The following is a 17221-nucleotide window of genomic DNA, read 5'->3' as shown; positions in this document are numbered from 1 at the left end:
ATTATTCAATCTTCTTCATGTCAGCAAGATGAAACAAGTGAAGTGCCACAGGAATTGGTACTGGGACCTCAACCATATTCAATATACATACAATACAAAATGTGAACATAGGAGATATAGTCAGCGAGTTTGCAGATGACAACAAAATCGGTGGTGTGGTGGAGAGCAAAGAAGTACCTCAGAGAACAATGGGACCTTGATCAAATGGGCCAATGGGCTGAGGAGTGGCAGATGGAGTTTAATCATGATAAATGTGAGGTGTTACATTTTGGTAGAGCAAATAAGGGTGGGACTTATACATTTAATGCTAAGGACCTAGGGTGCATTGCAAAACAAAAAGACCTTGGAGTGCCTTGAAAATGGAGTCGTAGATAGACAGGGTAGTGAAGAAGGCATTTTGTATCTTTCCTTTATTTGTCAGTGCATTAAGTATCACAGAATGGAGGTCACAGCTATACATGACATTGGTTAGGTCATATTTGGAATACAGGTCATTCTGCTATAACTCACATTTTGACTACATGAAAAGGCTGTAACGCGACTGACAAATAGGAGATTATGTTTTTAAAATGTGAACTTTTAAAATGTGTGTTGGTTATAATGTAATTACATTGCCAACACTTTAAGTGCTATTTTTATTGTGCAATTTTTATATAGCGTGGAGTCATACAGTAACGCAACCATTGCATTACAGAAGAAATGACTGTACGGCATTTAGTTTTGGTCTCCTTGCTATAGGAAATACGTTGTTAAACTTGAAAGGATTCAGTAAAGAGTTATAAGGATGTTGCTGGGGTTTGAGGGTTTGAGCTATATGGAGAGGCTGAATAGGTTGAGGTTATTTTCCTTGGAGTGATGGAGGCTGAGGGGTAAACTTACAAAAGTTTATAAAATCATGAGGATCATGAATACGGTGAATAGTCAAGGTCTTTTCCCCAGGGTAGGGTAATCTAAAACTAGAAGGCACAGGTTTAAGGTGAGGGGAAAGATTTAAAGGGGACCTAAGGGGCAATGTTTTCACGCAGAGGATGGTGTGTGGATATAACAAGCTACCAAAGTGGCATAGGCTGGTACAATTACACTATTTAAAAGGCTTCTTGGATCATATATGAATAGGAAGTGTTTAGAGGAATCTGAGCCAATTACTGGCAAATGGGACTAGATTTATTGAGGATATCTGGTCAGTGTGGATGAGTTGGACCAATGCTGCACAACTCTATGACTCTATGACCTCAATAAAACACAAGAGCCTGACAGGACTTGACAGGGTAGATAACAGAACAATATTTCCCCTCATGGGACAGACTCAAACAATGCATATAAGGGGAAAAACTCAGAGGCAATCAATGTGTGGAATTCTCTTCCCCATCTGGATCACTGAATTTATTCAAGGCTGAGTTGGATCGATTTTTTTACAGAAGGAGTCAACAGTTATGGGAAGCAGAGAAATTCAATTGAGATCATGAACAAACCAGTCCTGATCTTACTGAATAACATTGCAGGATTGAAAGGCCGAATACTATTCTTCTGGTCCTAAATGATGAGATAAGAGGGATTCCCCTTTGTAGCAGGCAGAATTTGATTGAGTATATCACTAAGAAGCCCTAAGCAAACTGGGAATCAATGAAAATCAAGGCAAAAACTCTTCAGTGATTGGAGTCATTGCTAGCACAAAGGAAGACAGTTGTGGTTGTCAAAAGTCAAACATCTGAATACCAGGACATCACTGCAAGTATTCCTCAGGGTCTTAAGTCCCAACCAGCTTCAGTTGCTTCACCTTCCCCTCCATCATAAGGTTAGAAGTGGGGATGTTATGCAGTGATTACACGATATTTAGCACTATTCATGACTCTTCAGATAATGAAGCAAACCACGTTCACATGCAGCAAAATGTGGACAACATCTAGCATTGGGTTGATACACAGCAAGTAAGACTGTGTCACACAAGTGCCAGGCAATGATTATCTCCAACAAGAGAGAATCTAACAATTACCCTTTGATGTCGAATTGAGTTTCCATTACACAATCTTCCGCTATCAACATCCGGGGAGTTAACCCTTCTTTGACAGTACCTTCAAAACCTGCGACTTCTACCACCTAGAAATTCCAGGGCAGAAGACGCCTGGGAACACCACCACCTGCAACTTCCCTTCCAAGCCACTCACCATCCTGACTGAGAACTATGGTGTTATTCCAATACCGTTGCTAGGCCAAATCCTTGGGACTCCTCCCTAGCAGCACTGTGGGTGTACCTACATCCATGAACTGTAGTGTTTCAAGAAGGGTCACCTTCTTGAGGGCAATTAGGGATGGACAATAAACGTTGGCCTAGCCAGTAATGTCCATATCCTTTTTTGGAAAAGCCTATGCTCCTCAATAATTTCCATTTGCCCTCAGCGATACAGTATGTATATTTGTTACCTTAGAAACAGTCACTCTCCCCTTGGAGTGGTGTAACATAATGAACACCAAGAAAGAAGAACAGGAGAAAACCTCCTGTAAAAGAAATTAAAAACAAAACAGAAATTTGACACTCAGGAGACATGTTATAACAACGTAGCAGCTGCAGTCCTACTTTTCCAACATCATAAGAAGTAACTGCGGATCATTCTGGAAACCAACTTAAATGGGAATATCTGCCTTCTGCTTAAACAATTCCCTCAAACAGGCATTGGAAAATAATATTATAAACAAACTGTTTAACTTTTAAGTTCAGTTTTAAAGTATTGTACATTGTATTGAATGACCATCAGCACAAGCTATGGACTTGTGCCATTTGAGAAACAAATGTATCTATTTATGTTCCTTTGTGTCTGTAGGTGTTACTTCATCTTGAGTACAGCGTTCTGTATCAAGTTATTCACATGAAATAACATCTGCATCTTTAAGAAACAGACCACAACTGTCTACCAGCTACAATATTCTGAGGTATGGCAGAGGAATCAATTCCACACTGCTATTGCTGCTAGGGTTTGAATGTAAGAGGCAAAGCCCTGGAACAAACCTCAAGGATAGAAAAAAGGTAATTTTTTTTATTTAGTAAAATTACTCTGTGGCACCTCTTATAACAGTAATGATCCTTCTGGAATCAATTAAAATCTACTGTCTCGACAAGAACCCTCTGTAGACCTGGGTCTCACTGCACCCAACAGAGATCCTATTGGCGGAATTTTCAGTACTTTCTTCCACATCACATTTATTTGTTCTCATGCCACAGTGGCAAGTTTTAACTTAATTGAGGCTGTTATCAAAAGAAAAATGACTCTTTGTTCTTTCGTTTTGGTTGACGCTGTTGCACCCATTCATGTTTCGGAAGTTTCATAAAGGTGTATTACTCAATGCATGCACAGCTCGTGTTGTCCCCAAGTGTTCCTGTTCACTGTCAAATAGGCATTTTCTATACACAGACACAAATCCAAAAACGCAAGTCTGGGTGGGTAATGAATGAGATAGTAAGCTATCTGACAGAATTAGTTGACTTGCTTACCTGGCTCAGAAGTCCAGAAATACATTCTCAAACTAAAGATAATCACAACTCTTGAACCAGTATGTTGTATCTAAGTAACATTACTCTGGAAATATATACTCAGGAATTTCTGCTAAATATTGGTCTTGACAACAAGTCAGTCCTACGCATCCTATATCAAACAATATCATAAGCATTTAAAAATACAATAACCCCACCAATAGACACTGTTTTGGTTCAACGTCAGGGAACATGTTCCTATCTTCCTAGCAATTTGTCACAGGTATTTCGGCCCTTCCTGGACCCCTTTGACCTCAGTGAAGAATTCTATAAGCAATATGGCAAAGGTAAACTACAGAGAGCAAAGTCAGCCCCATTGAGATGAATCTCAAGCCTCTTGATGGCCTTGGTTATAGCTATGGCAATCAGTGAGGTCAATAAATTATTCAATGATACTCATCATTGCCGTCTCCGCAGATGTGTCATGCCTGCTGGAGATGTAGGTAAAAGGCTACGGGTTTTCTGCCATTCTGCCATTCATTTAGACCTTGATCTCTGTTGCTGTAAGCTCTAGCTCATGTGTGCTACATGAATGACTGACTTCCACAGTGAAGAAGGTTACCTCACAAGTACAATGGGATCTTGATCAGATGGGCCAATGGGCTAAGGAGTGGCAGGTGGAGTTTAATTTCAATAAGTGCGAGGTGCTGCATTTTGGGAAAGCAAATCAGAGCAGGACTTATACACTTAATGGTAAGGTCCTAGGGAGTGTTGCTGAACAAAGCGACCTTGGAGTGCAGGTTCATAGTTCCTTGAAAGTAGAGTCAGCAGGTAGATAGGATAGTGAAGAAGGTGATTGGTATGCTTTCCTTTATTGGTCAGAGTATTGAGTATAGGAGTTGGGAAGTCATGTTGCAGCTGTACAGGACATTAGTTAGGCCACTGTTGAAATATTGCATGCAATTCTGGTCTCCTTCCTATCAGAAGAATGTTGTGAAACTTGAAAAGGGTTCAGAAGTGTTAGGTAAGGGGTAGATGTAGGGGTATGGGTGGGTTGCGCTTCGGCGGGGCGGTGTGGACTTGTTGGGCCAAAGGGCCTGTTTCCACATTGTAAGTAATCTAATCTAATCTAATCTAAAAGATTTATAAGGATATTGCCAGGAGGATTTGAGCTAGAGGGAGACGTTGAATAGGCTGGGACTGTTTTCCCTGGAGTGTTGGAGGCTGAGGGGTGACCTTATAGAGGTTTATAAAATCATGTGGGGCATGGATAGGATAAATAGAGAAGGTCTTTTCCCTGGGGTGGGGAGTCCAAAATAAAGGTTTCGGATGTGAGGGGACAGATATAAAAGGGACCCAAGGGGCAATCTTTTCACACTGAGGGTAGTGCATGTATGGAATGAGCTGGCAGAGGAAGTGGTGAAGGCTGATACAATTACAGCATTTAAAAGGCATCTGGATGGGTATATGAATAGAACGGGTTTAGAGGGATATGGGCCAGGTGCTGTCAAATGGGACTACATTAGGATGGACTGTCTGGTCGGCATGGGTGAGTTGGACCGAAGGGTCTTTTTCCATGCTATACATTTCTATGACTCTATAACTCTATTCGTCCGATTTGAGTTTGCTTTCTTTTCTTGAGCTTTTACCTTGCTGAGGTACCTGCCTGAGTAATTATTCTGCACTGTCAGTGAACCAAAGCCAGCCAAACTAGTTCAAGTTCAGTTCAGTAACCTGCAAAGGTTCTTCCAGGGAAGACAAAGATCCAAAGGAGTGGAAAAATGGCAATTAAGCTTCAAAAGATTTCAGGTGGCTTTCTCGTTAAGAAAAAAAAGGAATCTCCACAATTACAAGTTTTAATATTTCAAAAATAGGCAAGTTTTCCCAAACAAGCTTCCCTTAATTCAATAGCTGGTTGACAACCCCTTGAAATTTTAGTATGAGCTAATGTAGCTCAAGACAATTGTAGTCTTCAAGAGCCAATGTTTAAATTGTAATACTCTACCTAAAATGCATGTCTTTCCCCATTTTGACCATGACAGTTGCCTCAAAAAGGCAAGGGTAGACTGCCAAAACCAAGATCTAAAAGCTTACACAGTCAAATTAATTTGAAGATGAGAAATGATAGCAGAAATAAGAACAGATCAGATACTTAAACAAACAGAATGCAATTATAACTTGAATCTGTTGTCAGAGATTCAATGTACTTTAATTATTTAACAACTTCTTGCAGTTATTGACAAACAAGGGGAGATGACAGCCTCGTAGTATTATTGCTAGACCATTAATTCCAGGTTATGTTCTGGGGACAAGGTTTCAAATCCCGTCACAAAAGGTGGTGGAATCTGAATTTAATTTTTAAAAAAACTGGAATTAAGAGTCTGATGATGACCATGAATCCATCATTGATTGTCAGAAAAATCTATCTGGCTCACTAATGCCCTTTAGGGAAGGGAACTGCAATACTTATATGGTCTAGCCTAAACATGACTCCAGACTCACAGCAATGTGGTTGACTCAATTGTCCTCTGGGCAATTAGGGATGGGCAATAAATGCTGGCCTAGCCAGTAACACCCACACCCTGTGAATAAGTAAAAGAAAATTTGTCTTTTTGAATGGAATAATCAGAAATCTTTATTGCAGAGTCTCAACATGAGATCACCCATCAAACTTACTGTTTTACTAGTAGAACTAAAGATATGTGAGTTGTCCCAGTCAATATTTTCCCTCAATCAACATCGCACCAAAGAAATGTCACACTGCAGTTTATTGCTGAAACGAGAGGCAAACTGCTCTTGTACTCATCAGAACAAATGGACATTCCCGTGTGCAAGTGTTGTGTACATGTTTCCTAATCACAACAATGACCACTTTACAAAACACTTCACTTGTAAAGTAGTTTGAGATATTTGGTGTTCATACAGTGTATTTTACAAGTCATATTTTTCATTTTTGCACACAGTTTTAATCGCCTTTAAGGATGGTAAAAGCCAAATCAGTCATAGTCACAGACACTATACCTATGCATTTCTGTATGTCCAAGCAGCTGCTTGGGCCTTGGCAGCTTACGGCTGGCTATCGACTTTGAATAAATCCCTTTAATCTCATTTCCAAATCAATCTTGCCTCGTTTCCTCGACAGATTTGCATCCTTCATTCATTTTGCAATGTCACAAGGGAGAATAATCTTCAAAATACGAGCGTTCACATTTCCATCTCAGGGACCCTGTGCGGCAAAAATATCTCAATACAGACCGATCCATGAAATAAAGTCATGTCATTGTCCTCCTTCCTCAATTGCACTGAGGGCCTATGTACATTATAAGGATGTCAGCAGCTCATTACTACCTTAGAGGGAAACAAATGCTGGCTTAACCATCAGCAGCCATGTCTTGTGCAAGAATAAAGAGAATTCTTGCTCCTCTATCCTTCTAGCAAGGAGAGAGATTTCCTTGCTGCTGCCACTGTCAGAAATTTGAAAAGTATGTTGTAACTGCCATTTGCCCATTATTCTCCCTGACCTGTTGAATTTAGTGAAAGATTAGGACTTAACTCATCAACAGCGGTCTCTCAACACAAAGCATTAATACAAATATTCATTAATAACTCCATAACAATGTAAATGTCGAGGCTTCAGATGAGTCACAGAAATCATGGGAAACTTGAAGTGAAGGGAGGCTTGCAACAAATTCAATCACAACGCTTCGCATTAATGGGTACTCTCACCTACCTACAAAAACAAATCCCTCACAGAGTACCATCCGGACCCTCGCTCAGAATCTCTGCAGTTTAGTCCCTACCAAGTCCTACAGAGGTAACATTGCCACTTGACTCACATGACATTCAGATCCATACACATTCTTTTTACTGTAGAAAATGTTGCAGATCTTGTTAGTTGAGTAGAACCTTAAAATAAGATTTTTCTCCCCATCTTTCATGAGGTGTTGAAATCGCCGACAAAAGGCCAGTAGTTACTATCCACCTTTATTTGCCCTTGAGAAGTTAGCTGGAGAGCTGATGGATTCATTGGCTGTGATCTTCCAAAATTAGCAGGAGTTTGGAAAGGTCCCAGTGAATTGGAAAACCACAAATGTCTACTCAAGAAAGTAGGGAGACAGTAAGCAGGAATTCATAGGTCAATTCGCGTAACACATCATTGGGAAAATGCAACATTTTGCTATTAAGGAATATTAGCTGAACATTCAGAAAATTATAATGCAAGGCAGACAACATATTTACCTTGAAAGGGGAAACAAGGTGCTTGACAATTATATTAGAGTTCTCTATGGATTTAGGAAACAGTATGGAAAAAGAAAAACAAGTGGATTTAAAATAATGTGTTTGGAGTTCCAAAAGACATTCATTAAGGAATCTCATCAAAGATTACTACACAAGACCCCGGAGTTTTGAGGATGACAAATGAGCATGGATACATGAATGCCCAATGTAACAGGAAACAGAAACATCAAGGTCAAAAAGACATTTTCAGGTTGGCAATCTGTCACTAGCAGGCTGTCACAGGAATCAGTGCTTCAGCCTCAAATATTTTCAACTGTCTCAGTCACTTGGAAGAAACAACCCTGTATTGCGCCCAAATTTTCTGGTGATACAAAGATAATTTGGAAGGCAGGTTGCAAGAAGGACAAAGAGTTTGCAAATGGACACTGATAGGTTAAGTGAGTGTGGGCAAAAATTTGACAGATGCAAAATAAGATGGGAAAAAGTGTGGAAACATCTTCTCAACATCCACTCCGTCCAGGCCATTCAATATTTTACAGTATTTTATTGACAGTAACATTGAGGAGGCAGGGTAGCTGCAGAAGAATTTGGACAGGTTAGGAAAGTGGTCAAAGATGGAGTACAACATGGGCAAGTGTAAGGTCATGCACTTTAGTAGGAAGAATACAGGCATGGACTATTTTGTAAATGGGGAGAAATTCAGAATCTGAAGTGCAGAGAAATTTGGGAGTTCTAGTCCAGGATTCTCTCAAAGTAAACTTGTCGGTTAGTCAGAAGTTAGAAGGCCAAATGCAATGTTGGTATTTATTTTGAAAGGACTTGAATATAAAAGCAGGGGTGTACTTCTCAGACTCTGGTCAGACCATATTTGGTATATTGTACACAGTTCTGGGCCCCATATGTCATGAAGGATGGAGCATGCTCAGAGGAGGTTCACGAGAATGGTCCCAGGAATGAAAAGCTTAACATGTGAGGAACATTGGAGGACTCTGGGTTCATACTCAAGAGTTTAGAAGGTTTAGAGGGGTTCTAATTGAAACATACAGAATACTGAAATGGCCTGGACACAGTAGAGGTTGGGAAGAGTCTAGGGCTTGAGACCACAGCCTTAGAGTAAAAAAAAGATCTTTTAGAACAGAGGTAAGGAGAAAGTTCTTCAGCCAGAGAGTGGTGAATCTATGGAATTCATGCCACAGATGGCTGTGGAGGCCAGAGCATTGAGTATATTTAAGACTGAGATAGATATGGTCTTGAGTATCAAGGGAATCAAAGGTTAAGGGGAAAAAGCGGAAGAATGGAGTTGAGAAACTTAACAAGATTGAATGGTGAAGCAGACCTGACGGGCTGAATAGGGTCTAGATTGGAGTGGTGCTGGAAAATCAGAGCAGGTCAGGCAGCAAGCCCTTCATCAGGAATGAGGCAGGGAGCCTCCATGGAGCCAGCACCACTCAAACCTAGACTCTGATCTCCAGCATCTGTTGCCCTTATTTTCATCTAGTTGATGGGCTGAATAGCCTAATTTCTGCTCCTATGTCTTATGGTCTTCCTCCTTCAAAATCTGATCACCATGGTATAACGCACCAGTTATCTTGAATCAAGTAACTTTTTTCCTCCCTGATGGAGGGCTCCTGCCCGAAACATCGATTTTCCTGCTCCTTGGATGCTGCCTGACCTGCTGTGCATTTCTAGCACCACTCTAATCTTAACATTTCTTTAATCCCACCAACACCTCAAAAAAGGGTTCTGAGTGAAGAGAGTGTCAGTAATCTCTTGAAACTGTAAGCTGATAAAAACAAGTGGAATTGCAAAGCCCGAATTTGAACTGGCTATGCCACCATCTTATTTTCAGTCTGAAACGCAATACTGCCTTGGGTGACAGCAAAGTACAGATAAGAAGCAATTTAGCCTATCATTTAAATGGGACATGGTATGACACTAAGAGAGAGATCCCCTGCTACTGGACTGCACAGGACTTTAGCAACTGATGTACAATACATACAATGTATTGCATAAGTTACATAGGAGACCTGGCCAACACTTACATCTTGAGAACAACTGAAGACAAATTATCTGGTCATTATCACCGTGTAATCTGTCAGAGCTTGCTATGAAAAAATTGGTCGCCATGTTTTCTACTTACAATAGTGATTGAACTTCAGAGTTAGTTCATTGCTGTAAAGCACTTTAAAACATGTTGACATTGTAAAAGGGGGTGCATAAATGCAGATCTTCCTTTAAAGATTTATGAAACCAATGTAACAGAAATATAGAAATAACCTAATGCTCTTAAGCTTTCTCAAGTTATGACAGATGTAACTGATGGCTGACAGTGGCATGCAAGACAGCACTGGGAAATAAACTGAATGTATGAACCAATAACAAGCATCATGCCTCTTAGCGTTGTCTATAAAACATAGAAGCGAGTTGTAGATCAATTAGACTCCCATTACACAAAGCTCCATCAAATCTATATAAAAGATATTAAAATACATTGTCATAGAAAGCAGAGAACTGTTTGTTGGAATTTTGTAATGAAAACAACTTATGTGTCAAAATGGTGTGAGTTTCAAATAAATTGTAATCAAGATCCTTGGATTAAGAGAAATATATGTTGACAATGATTTTCTGGTCAGCTCAGGAGAAACGCAGATTGCATGACATTGTAAGAATCGCTTCCAGTTTTAATAGTACCATTCGTGTGATTTTATTTTAAGCGAATTTCCCGTCATAGTACTTGGTTTATGATTCTTGCATATGCACAGGAAATTAGATCAAAGTTCAGAAGCCTTAGCAATGATCATGACAGAGATTTATCACTAAAATATTGATCAAAGTGCAGGCAAGTTTATTATTCCATATGCATATGCATGATTATTTAAAGCTGTCAGGGTGGTGTACCAATTCTGAATTGCACAGAAGAGAATAGGAAAGATTTAGTTGCCCGTTTCAGTGAGTTCCTGCTCTCAGCCATCTTTGGTTAGGGACGAGGGAGAACCTGACTACTTGATCAACGTACCCGGAAGGAGGGAAGAGTAAACAGACAGAGAGCAAGAGAGTGAGAGAGAGAGAGAGAGAGAAAGACTTATTGTGTTCTTTTCCCAAATACCTTCTGGCAGCTAAGTAAAGAGCAATGATGCCAAAGCTTTGGAGGCATAGCATTCATAGGCAGGGTCTGGGTGCATAACCTCAGCAAGACCCATATAAGAGGAAAAGAAAACAGTCCTTAAAAATTATTAAATACCCTAACTGAATAAATATTTGATTCTCTTTTGGACTATACTCTCTACTACAGACTGGATTTAAAAATTATCCCATGTGATCCACTTTGAGATAAAACAAGCCTGATAGGGAGAAAATGAGGAAGGGAGGGACTGTCCTTTTTAATTTACAGACTCAACAATATAACTAAGACTAATTAAGTGAAAAGTTCTCTTTTGTTTAAAAAAAAACATATTATCAAAATAAAAGGAATTTTGGAAACATTTGGCACTGGATACAGGCAAGAAGAATCTATTAATAGACTTAGCAGTCCTTCACATTTAACAATCAATCCAAATAAACATTCCCAGTGAGAATTAAGTTACTGAAAACATTCTTTTTTAGCTCCAGATTTTCGTTTGTAGCTGGCAAGGAAAGTTTCCCAAGCAAATGTCTGCAACTGTATATAAAATAAAGCATACAAGTCAACATGTAAGTAACATATAATCTTTAATCATGTTGGCATGTGGGTTTTTTGCATCGTTTAATTTTAATTTAAGCTTTGCTGTCCATTTACATGTCATTGCCATCAACTTAGATCCAACGAGAGAAGCCAGTTTAAAAATAAACACAAATGATGTCTGTATTCTGAAAAACTTTTAAACTTTTTTGATGAGATTTAAATCTAGCTTTTTTCATGCATACTAGGATTTTCAGTTTAACTGAAAATCTAAAAAGATTCATCTAAAATTGCTGACAAGTTTGTCTCAAACATATCTGAGATGGGATGCTGTTTATATGTCACATAGCTTGCTTGTATTTTTAACAAAATAAATACTTACAGATGCCACATTAAGGAGTACAGTAGTACAGTAGATTATAGAACAATAGTAAAGCAATTTTCCAGTACAGGGCAAAAAAAACACCATTTTATTCATGTGAAAATATTTCTAACTCGTTTGTTTTTAAGCAAAAACTTCATTCTGAGGGAAATAACATTGCTTGATCTTAAAAATGTCAACGTTAATAACAGTTCTAAATGATCAAGCACAGTCATTCCACCACATGAAATGTATGTCCAAACTCCGTCGTGTTGCTTGAATGCATATTGAATAAGAACCATCAAAGTACCTTCAAAGATGCAAAAGAGTTCAAAATAAATCATGAAACTTTATTTGAAAAGAGTATTTTTCTCAACAAGCTCCATATGTCTCTCTGTTTATTTACCATTTTGCTGGTCCAGCATTTTAATTTTAATTTAAATAGACAAAGAATATTGTGCAATGGTAAATCAGTTCTTCTGATGTCTGACTGATTCTTGGAATAAAAATGGAATTGCTGTTACTCATAGAATATACTTGTTGTGGTGGATCAGAAAATCTGTTAGACAAAGAAGCTTGTTCCAGAAACCAGCCTACCCTGGAGCGAGGGACTGATTTCACTTTGTAAATTTCTTACGAACTTTAAAAATTGCTAAGGTGGATGCAACATGACAAAGCAAAATAATTAGATGCAGCCAAGTACAACAAAACTTGGCAACGGGAAAAACAATCCTTTCAAGGCACAGCAAATAAACAAAATTAATTAATTGATTGGTTGAAACAAGCCAATCTAGCAGAATAATTCTCAAACTGGTTTCATTTTGATTTGACAATGCCCACACAAAAGCAAGTCACACTCAACAATAATTACTCAAATTGACATTACGATGTCACTAATCTTGACATATTCTTTCTATAGTTAAGTATTTTACAATCTCCTGGATTTTAATGTTTACGCCATTCAACCAACATTTCTGTATGTCCTTCCAAAAGCAAGACAACAACAGCAATTTTTATTTATAAATACTTCACAAGCAGAGATATTAGGCCAGGAGACCAAAAGTTTGATGAATGAGGTAGGCTTTAAGGACTGTCCAAAGGAAGGAAAGCAATATAAAGGTTCGGGTGGGAATTTCAGATCATGAAAGGCACAGCAGTCAGTGGTGGAGTGCTGAACACCAGTTCTGAAAAATAGGCCAGAACTGGAAGAAGGTAGAGCTCACACAGCATGGAAGGGATTTGAAAACAAGTATTTACTGGACTGAGAATGAATGTAGATCAGCATGCAGCTAGAAATGATGAATGAACAGGACTCAGTATGAGTAGGGCAAGAGCAGAGTTTTGGATGAACTCAAACTCACAAGAGGATGCAAAGTGGGAGCTCAACCCCAGGACAGGTGTGGATGAATCAAGTCTAAATAGAACATGGATGAGGGTTTAAGCTGACAAGTCAAGGTAGGAGTATGGATGGACAATGTTCATGAAGATGAAGTAGGTAGATTTGGTGTTGGTAGGTACATTGAAATAGAAGGCTCACCTCAGAACCAATAGGATACCAAAGCTGTGAAAAATCTGGTTCAGCCACAGTGGCCAGGAAGAGGGCGAAAAGACTGAATGGAGTTTGTGGTGGGATCCACAAACACTGGCCTTCTTTTTCATTACATTTGATAAGAGAAACGCCTTGCTTATCCAATGCTGGAAATCTGACAAGCAAAGTAGCAAATCAAAGGACTTGAAAAGCAAGTTAGGTAGTGGGGAGGTGAAGCTAGGTGTCAGCAGCTTGCATGTGGAAGCTGACACAGCATTTGTACATGAACAGTAAGTGGATGCAAAATAAGAAAGGGCCAAGAATCAATTCCAGAGTGTTTGTGGGATGACCAGGCAGGAATGTGAACAGAAGCCACTGTTGAAGATGATCATCTATGAGGACAATCCCACCCATACAGAGGTATTGGAGGAGGCGCTTTAGATCAAAAAGGCTGCAGCAAAGTAGAGAGGAATGAGGAGGGATAATTTATCATGATCCCATTGTGACTCCGTTAAGGGCTGTGAAGGCTGTTGGAAAGATGGACACATGGAGCTGTTGGAAAGATTAACATTGACTTGGGAGGCAACAAATAATGTAGGCCAAAGACATCCAATCCCAGCTCTAGAATGAGGTGCCAGAGCCAATATCCAATACAAATGATTCAGAATATAATCAAAAATGTAACAATCTGATGCATTTTGCAAAGTTGCAACCCTTCGGTGGCTAAGCGTACTGACGCAGATACCAAGTTCATCCAGCCTCAACTACAGCAGTGCTAGACATGTCTTCTGCGTCCTCGTGCTTAATTTCCTATGCTGATTACGACCTATTAGGCATGCACAGTGTATGTGCTGGATGGGATCAAATTCTGTTAGAATGTCAAATCGAGCAAAGTTGAATACTAACTACCCAGAATTACAAGCAAGGAACAGTGAAGAGATTATGGAAACAGGTCCCAGGTTGGGCATTCAGGGCAAGAGGCTGGAAAGGATCATAAGAGACTACTACAGGAGGAAGCAACAAGTCAATGTATTGCCAATCAAAAGACGGATTATGCAATCAAAGATCACAAACAATGAAAGCTCCGATTTTCTCATTCTGGCGATACACCCGAAAGTTTTGGGAAACACTAATCCACAACAGACGGCTATGAAAACCTCCTGAAGTAACGCTGCAAATTTCTCACTCAAAATGTAGCAATGCATAGTCCTCATGTCCGGACATTTAGGAGGTAGACGGGCGCGCTGTTACTTTCGCGGATACCTCCTTGCGGTTTAAGTCGCTCACCACCGAAAGAAATGGCAAGCTTTCAGGCCGCCAGAATATGTTTTTTTTAGGAATGCCATTTTGGGAATCAATTCAGACCCCGGTTTGGTGCCCTGATCTCCGCCAACGAGTATCAATTCCCAAAGGCAAGAAAATATTGTACTCACGTTCCCAGGACTTCTTTGAACTCGTACGCCACTTTAATTTCCTCTTTCTTTTTCCATGCTTTGTCCATCTCTCCTAAAGGCATCCTCTCCTATATCTTTTCAGAGAGAATGCAGCTCCTTTCACTGTACAAGCAGGGAGGAGGGAGGAGGAGGAGAATCATATTAGATATACTTTGCATTAGAAAAAAATCCGTCTCAAAAGCAGCAACAGCGGTTCAGCAATAGATCAAGTCTAGGTTTCAATGACCAAAGCTTCAAGCAATACAGCAAAAAAAAGCACTTGACAGGTCCAGGCTTGCTTTCAGAGATACACACACGAATATGATCATTCTTTTTAAACAGACGAAGCAGATTTTTAAAAAAACGTCAAGAATACTCGCAGACAGCAGCCATGCTCATCCAATAAAATCATAACCCCAAACAAAGTGCAAGAGCTGCTTTGTCGCTTACCTCAAGTTGTGAGTGTATGGTGCACGGTGTGAAAGCTTGCAGCCTGATTCCTCTGTGTGCCCAGATCCCCTCTGCGTGTGGAGCCCAGCTCTGTATCTATGGGGGTAGTCCTCAGAGCGCTCGCTCTATCCAGCGCCTGCACTCGGCTGCTGCCGCATTGACGTCAGCTCCCGACCAGAAATAGGCGGGGCATGGCTGCCGGTTCTCCGCCAATCAGAGACAATCGAAGGGGGCGCTGCCCCCGGCCGCCGCTCCGGCCTATGGTGAGCCGAGGAAGGCGCGGGCTGACCAATGACAAAGAGCAAGGAGGCAGCGGGCGCCCGAGTGAAATCGCTCATTGAAAGAGAGTCTCATTCATGAATTTGCTGCTAGCTTCCATCAAAGGTCATTGACCTGACTTGCTACACTCTCTCGCTCGGTCTATCTCTCTGCAGATGCTGCAAGGCCTGTCGAGTCTTCCCAGCATTTTCGATTTTATTTCAGATCCACCCATTCTTAAAAAAATGCCACTGGACTCAAAGCGTTATCTCTTTCTGTTCCCACCGATGCCTTCCAGTTTCTCCAGCCGGTTCCGTTTTGGTTTCACAACAAATGCTGAAGTGTTCATTGCACAAACCTGTTTGGCACGCCATCCACCACCTTCAACATTCACCCCCTTCACCACCAACGCACAGTGGCAGTAATTCAGCCAGGCTCCTTGGACAGCACCTTTCGATCTAGAAGGGTGAGGACAGCAGCAGACGCTTGGGAACACCAGCAACTCCCAAGACACGCACCATTCGAATGTGGAACTATCTCATGCAAATTAGAAGCAGGAGTAGCCATTCGGCCCTCAAGACTGCTCTGCCATTCAATAAAATCATGGCTAGTCTGATTACTGTACAATCCACTTATTACCATGCTAGTGCAGCAAGTAGTATGTTGGTCTTCATTGCAAGAGGGTTTGAGTAGAGGAGGAATTAAGTCTTACTACAGCTGTGTAAGACCTAGTTGGATCACACTTGGAGGCAGTTTTGGCCTCCTTACCTAAGAGAATATGCATAGCCCATAGAGAGAGAGAAAGAGCAGCAGCAGAGGTTCACCAGACTGATTCCTGGGATGGTAGGTTTGTTATATGATGAAAGATTGGGTTGACTGGATCTGTATTCACTGGAGTTTAAAAGAATAAGAGGGGATCTCATTGAAAGCTGTGACAGAGCTGGACAGACTTGGATGCAGGGATGATGTTTTCCCAGCAAGTGGATCCAGGACCAAGGGTCACAGTCTCAGTGTAGAGGTAAGCCATTTCCAAGTGAGATTAGGAGAGATTTCTTCATTCAGAAGTTGAATCTCTTCAGTTTTCTCCCTTTTCTCCTCCACAGAAGGCTATGGAGATGAGTCACAACATATTTTTTTAAAAATTAAGTAGTGTGGGGAGAGGTGGATACACAGTGTTGAAATAGAGGATCAGCAGTGATCTTGTTTAATGATGGAGCAAACTCAATGGGAAAAAAAGCCAACTCATGCTATTTTCCATGTTTCTTTCCATGATAACCTTTGACCTCTTTGTTCATCAAGATTCACGCACTGGGATACCCAAATTACTCTGCATCTCAGAGCTCTGCAAATTCTGTCCTTTAAAATAATGAGCTTTGTAAAAAAGAAATTATTCCAGCAAGAATAACAATTCACTTTTTAATCACATTATGTTCTGTTTGTCAGATCTTTACTCACTCACTTGATCCATTTATCACCCTTTGTAGCCTCCTTGTTAACTCATCACAATGTTTATTTCTACCTATATTTGTATGATCAGCAAACCTAGTGACCATTCTGTTTGTCCCTTTATCCAAGTCATTTACGTAGCCCTTCCTTTCACTGTCTTGGTATCAAAATCCTGGAATTCCCTCCCTGATAGCACTATGGAAAACCAGCACATTGCCATGGTTTAAGAAGTGGCTTACCATCACCTTCTCAAGAACAATTAGTGATGAGCAACAAATGGTCTTCTTTCTAGAAATATACACATCATACATTAGAGTAGAATAAAGTCTTATTCAGCAAATATGAGTAGAGGTACATTAATATCAATATCAAAAAACTGCAG

At 40.2% G+C, this 17221-nt stretch overlaps 1 protein-coding gene across 1 annotated transcript in view; it reads right to left on the bottom strand.

Moving 5' to 3' along the window:
* The window catches only part of LOC140483673 (calcium/calmodulin-dependent protein kinase type 1-like), a 190406-nt gene extending 175105 nt beyond the window's left edge, over positions 1-15301 (bottom strand). Inside the window, exons 1-2 of the mRNA XM_072582040.1 lie at positions 15136-15301; positions 14686-14808 (exon numbers count right to left, since the gene is read on the bottom strand). Coding sequence (XP_072438141.1) covers positions 14686-14768 — 83 coding nt within the window. The 5' untranslated portion in view covers positions 14769-14808; positions 15136-15301. The remainder of the gene's footprint in view (positions 1-14685; positions 14809-15135) is intronic.
* Positions 15302-17221: the final 1920 nt, after the last annotated feature.

Source organism: Chiloscyllium punctatum, chromosome 12, assembly GCF_047496795.1.
Source record: "Chiloscyllium punctatum isolate Juve2018m chromosome 12, sChiPun1.3, whole genome shotgun sequence".
Classification (NCBI taxonomy): Eukaryota; Metazoa; Chordata; class Chondrichthyes; order Orectolobiformes; family Hemiscylliidae; genus Chiloscyllium; species Chiloscyllium punctatum.
Note: the sequence above shows the minus strand (reverse complement) of the source record. Positions and strands in the feature narration are given on the sequence as shown.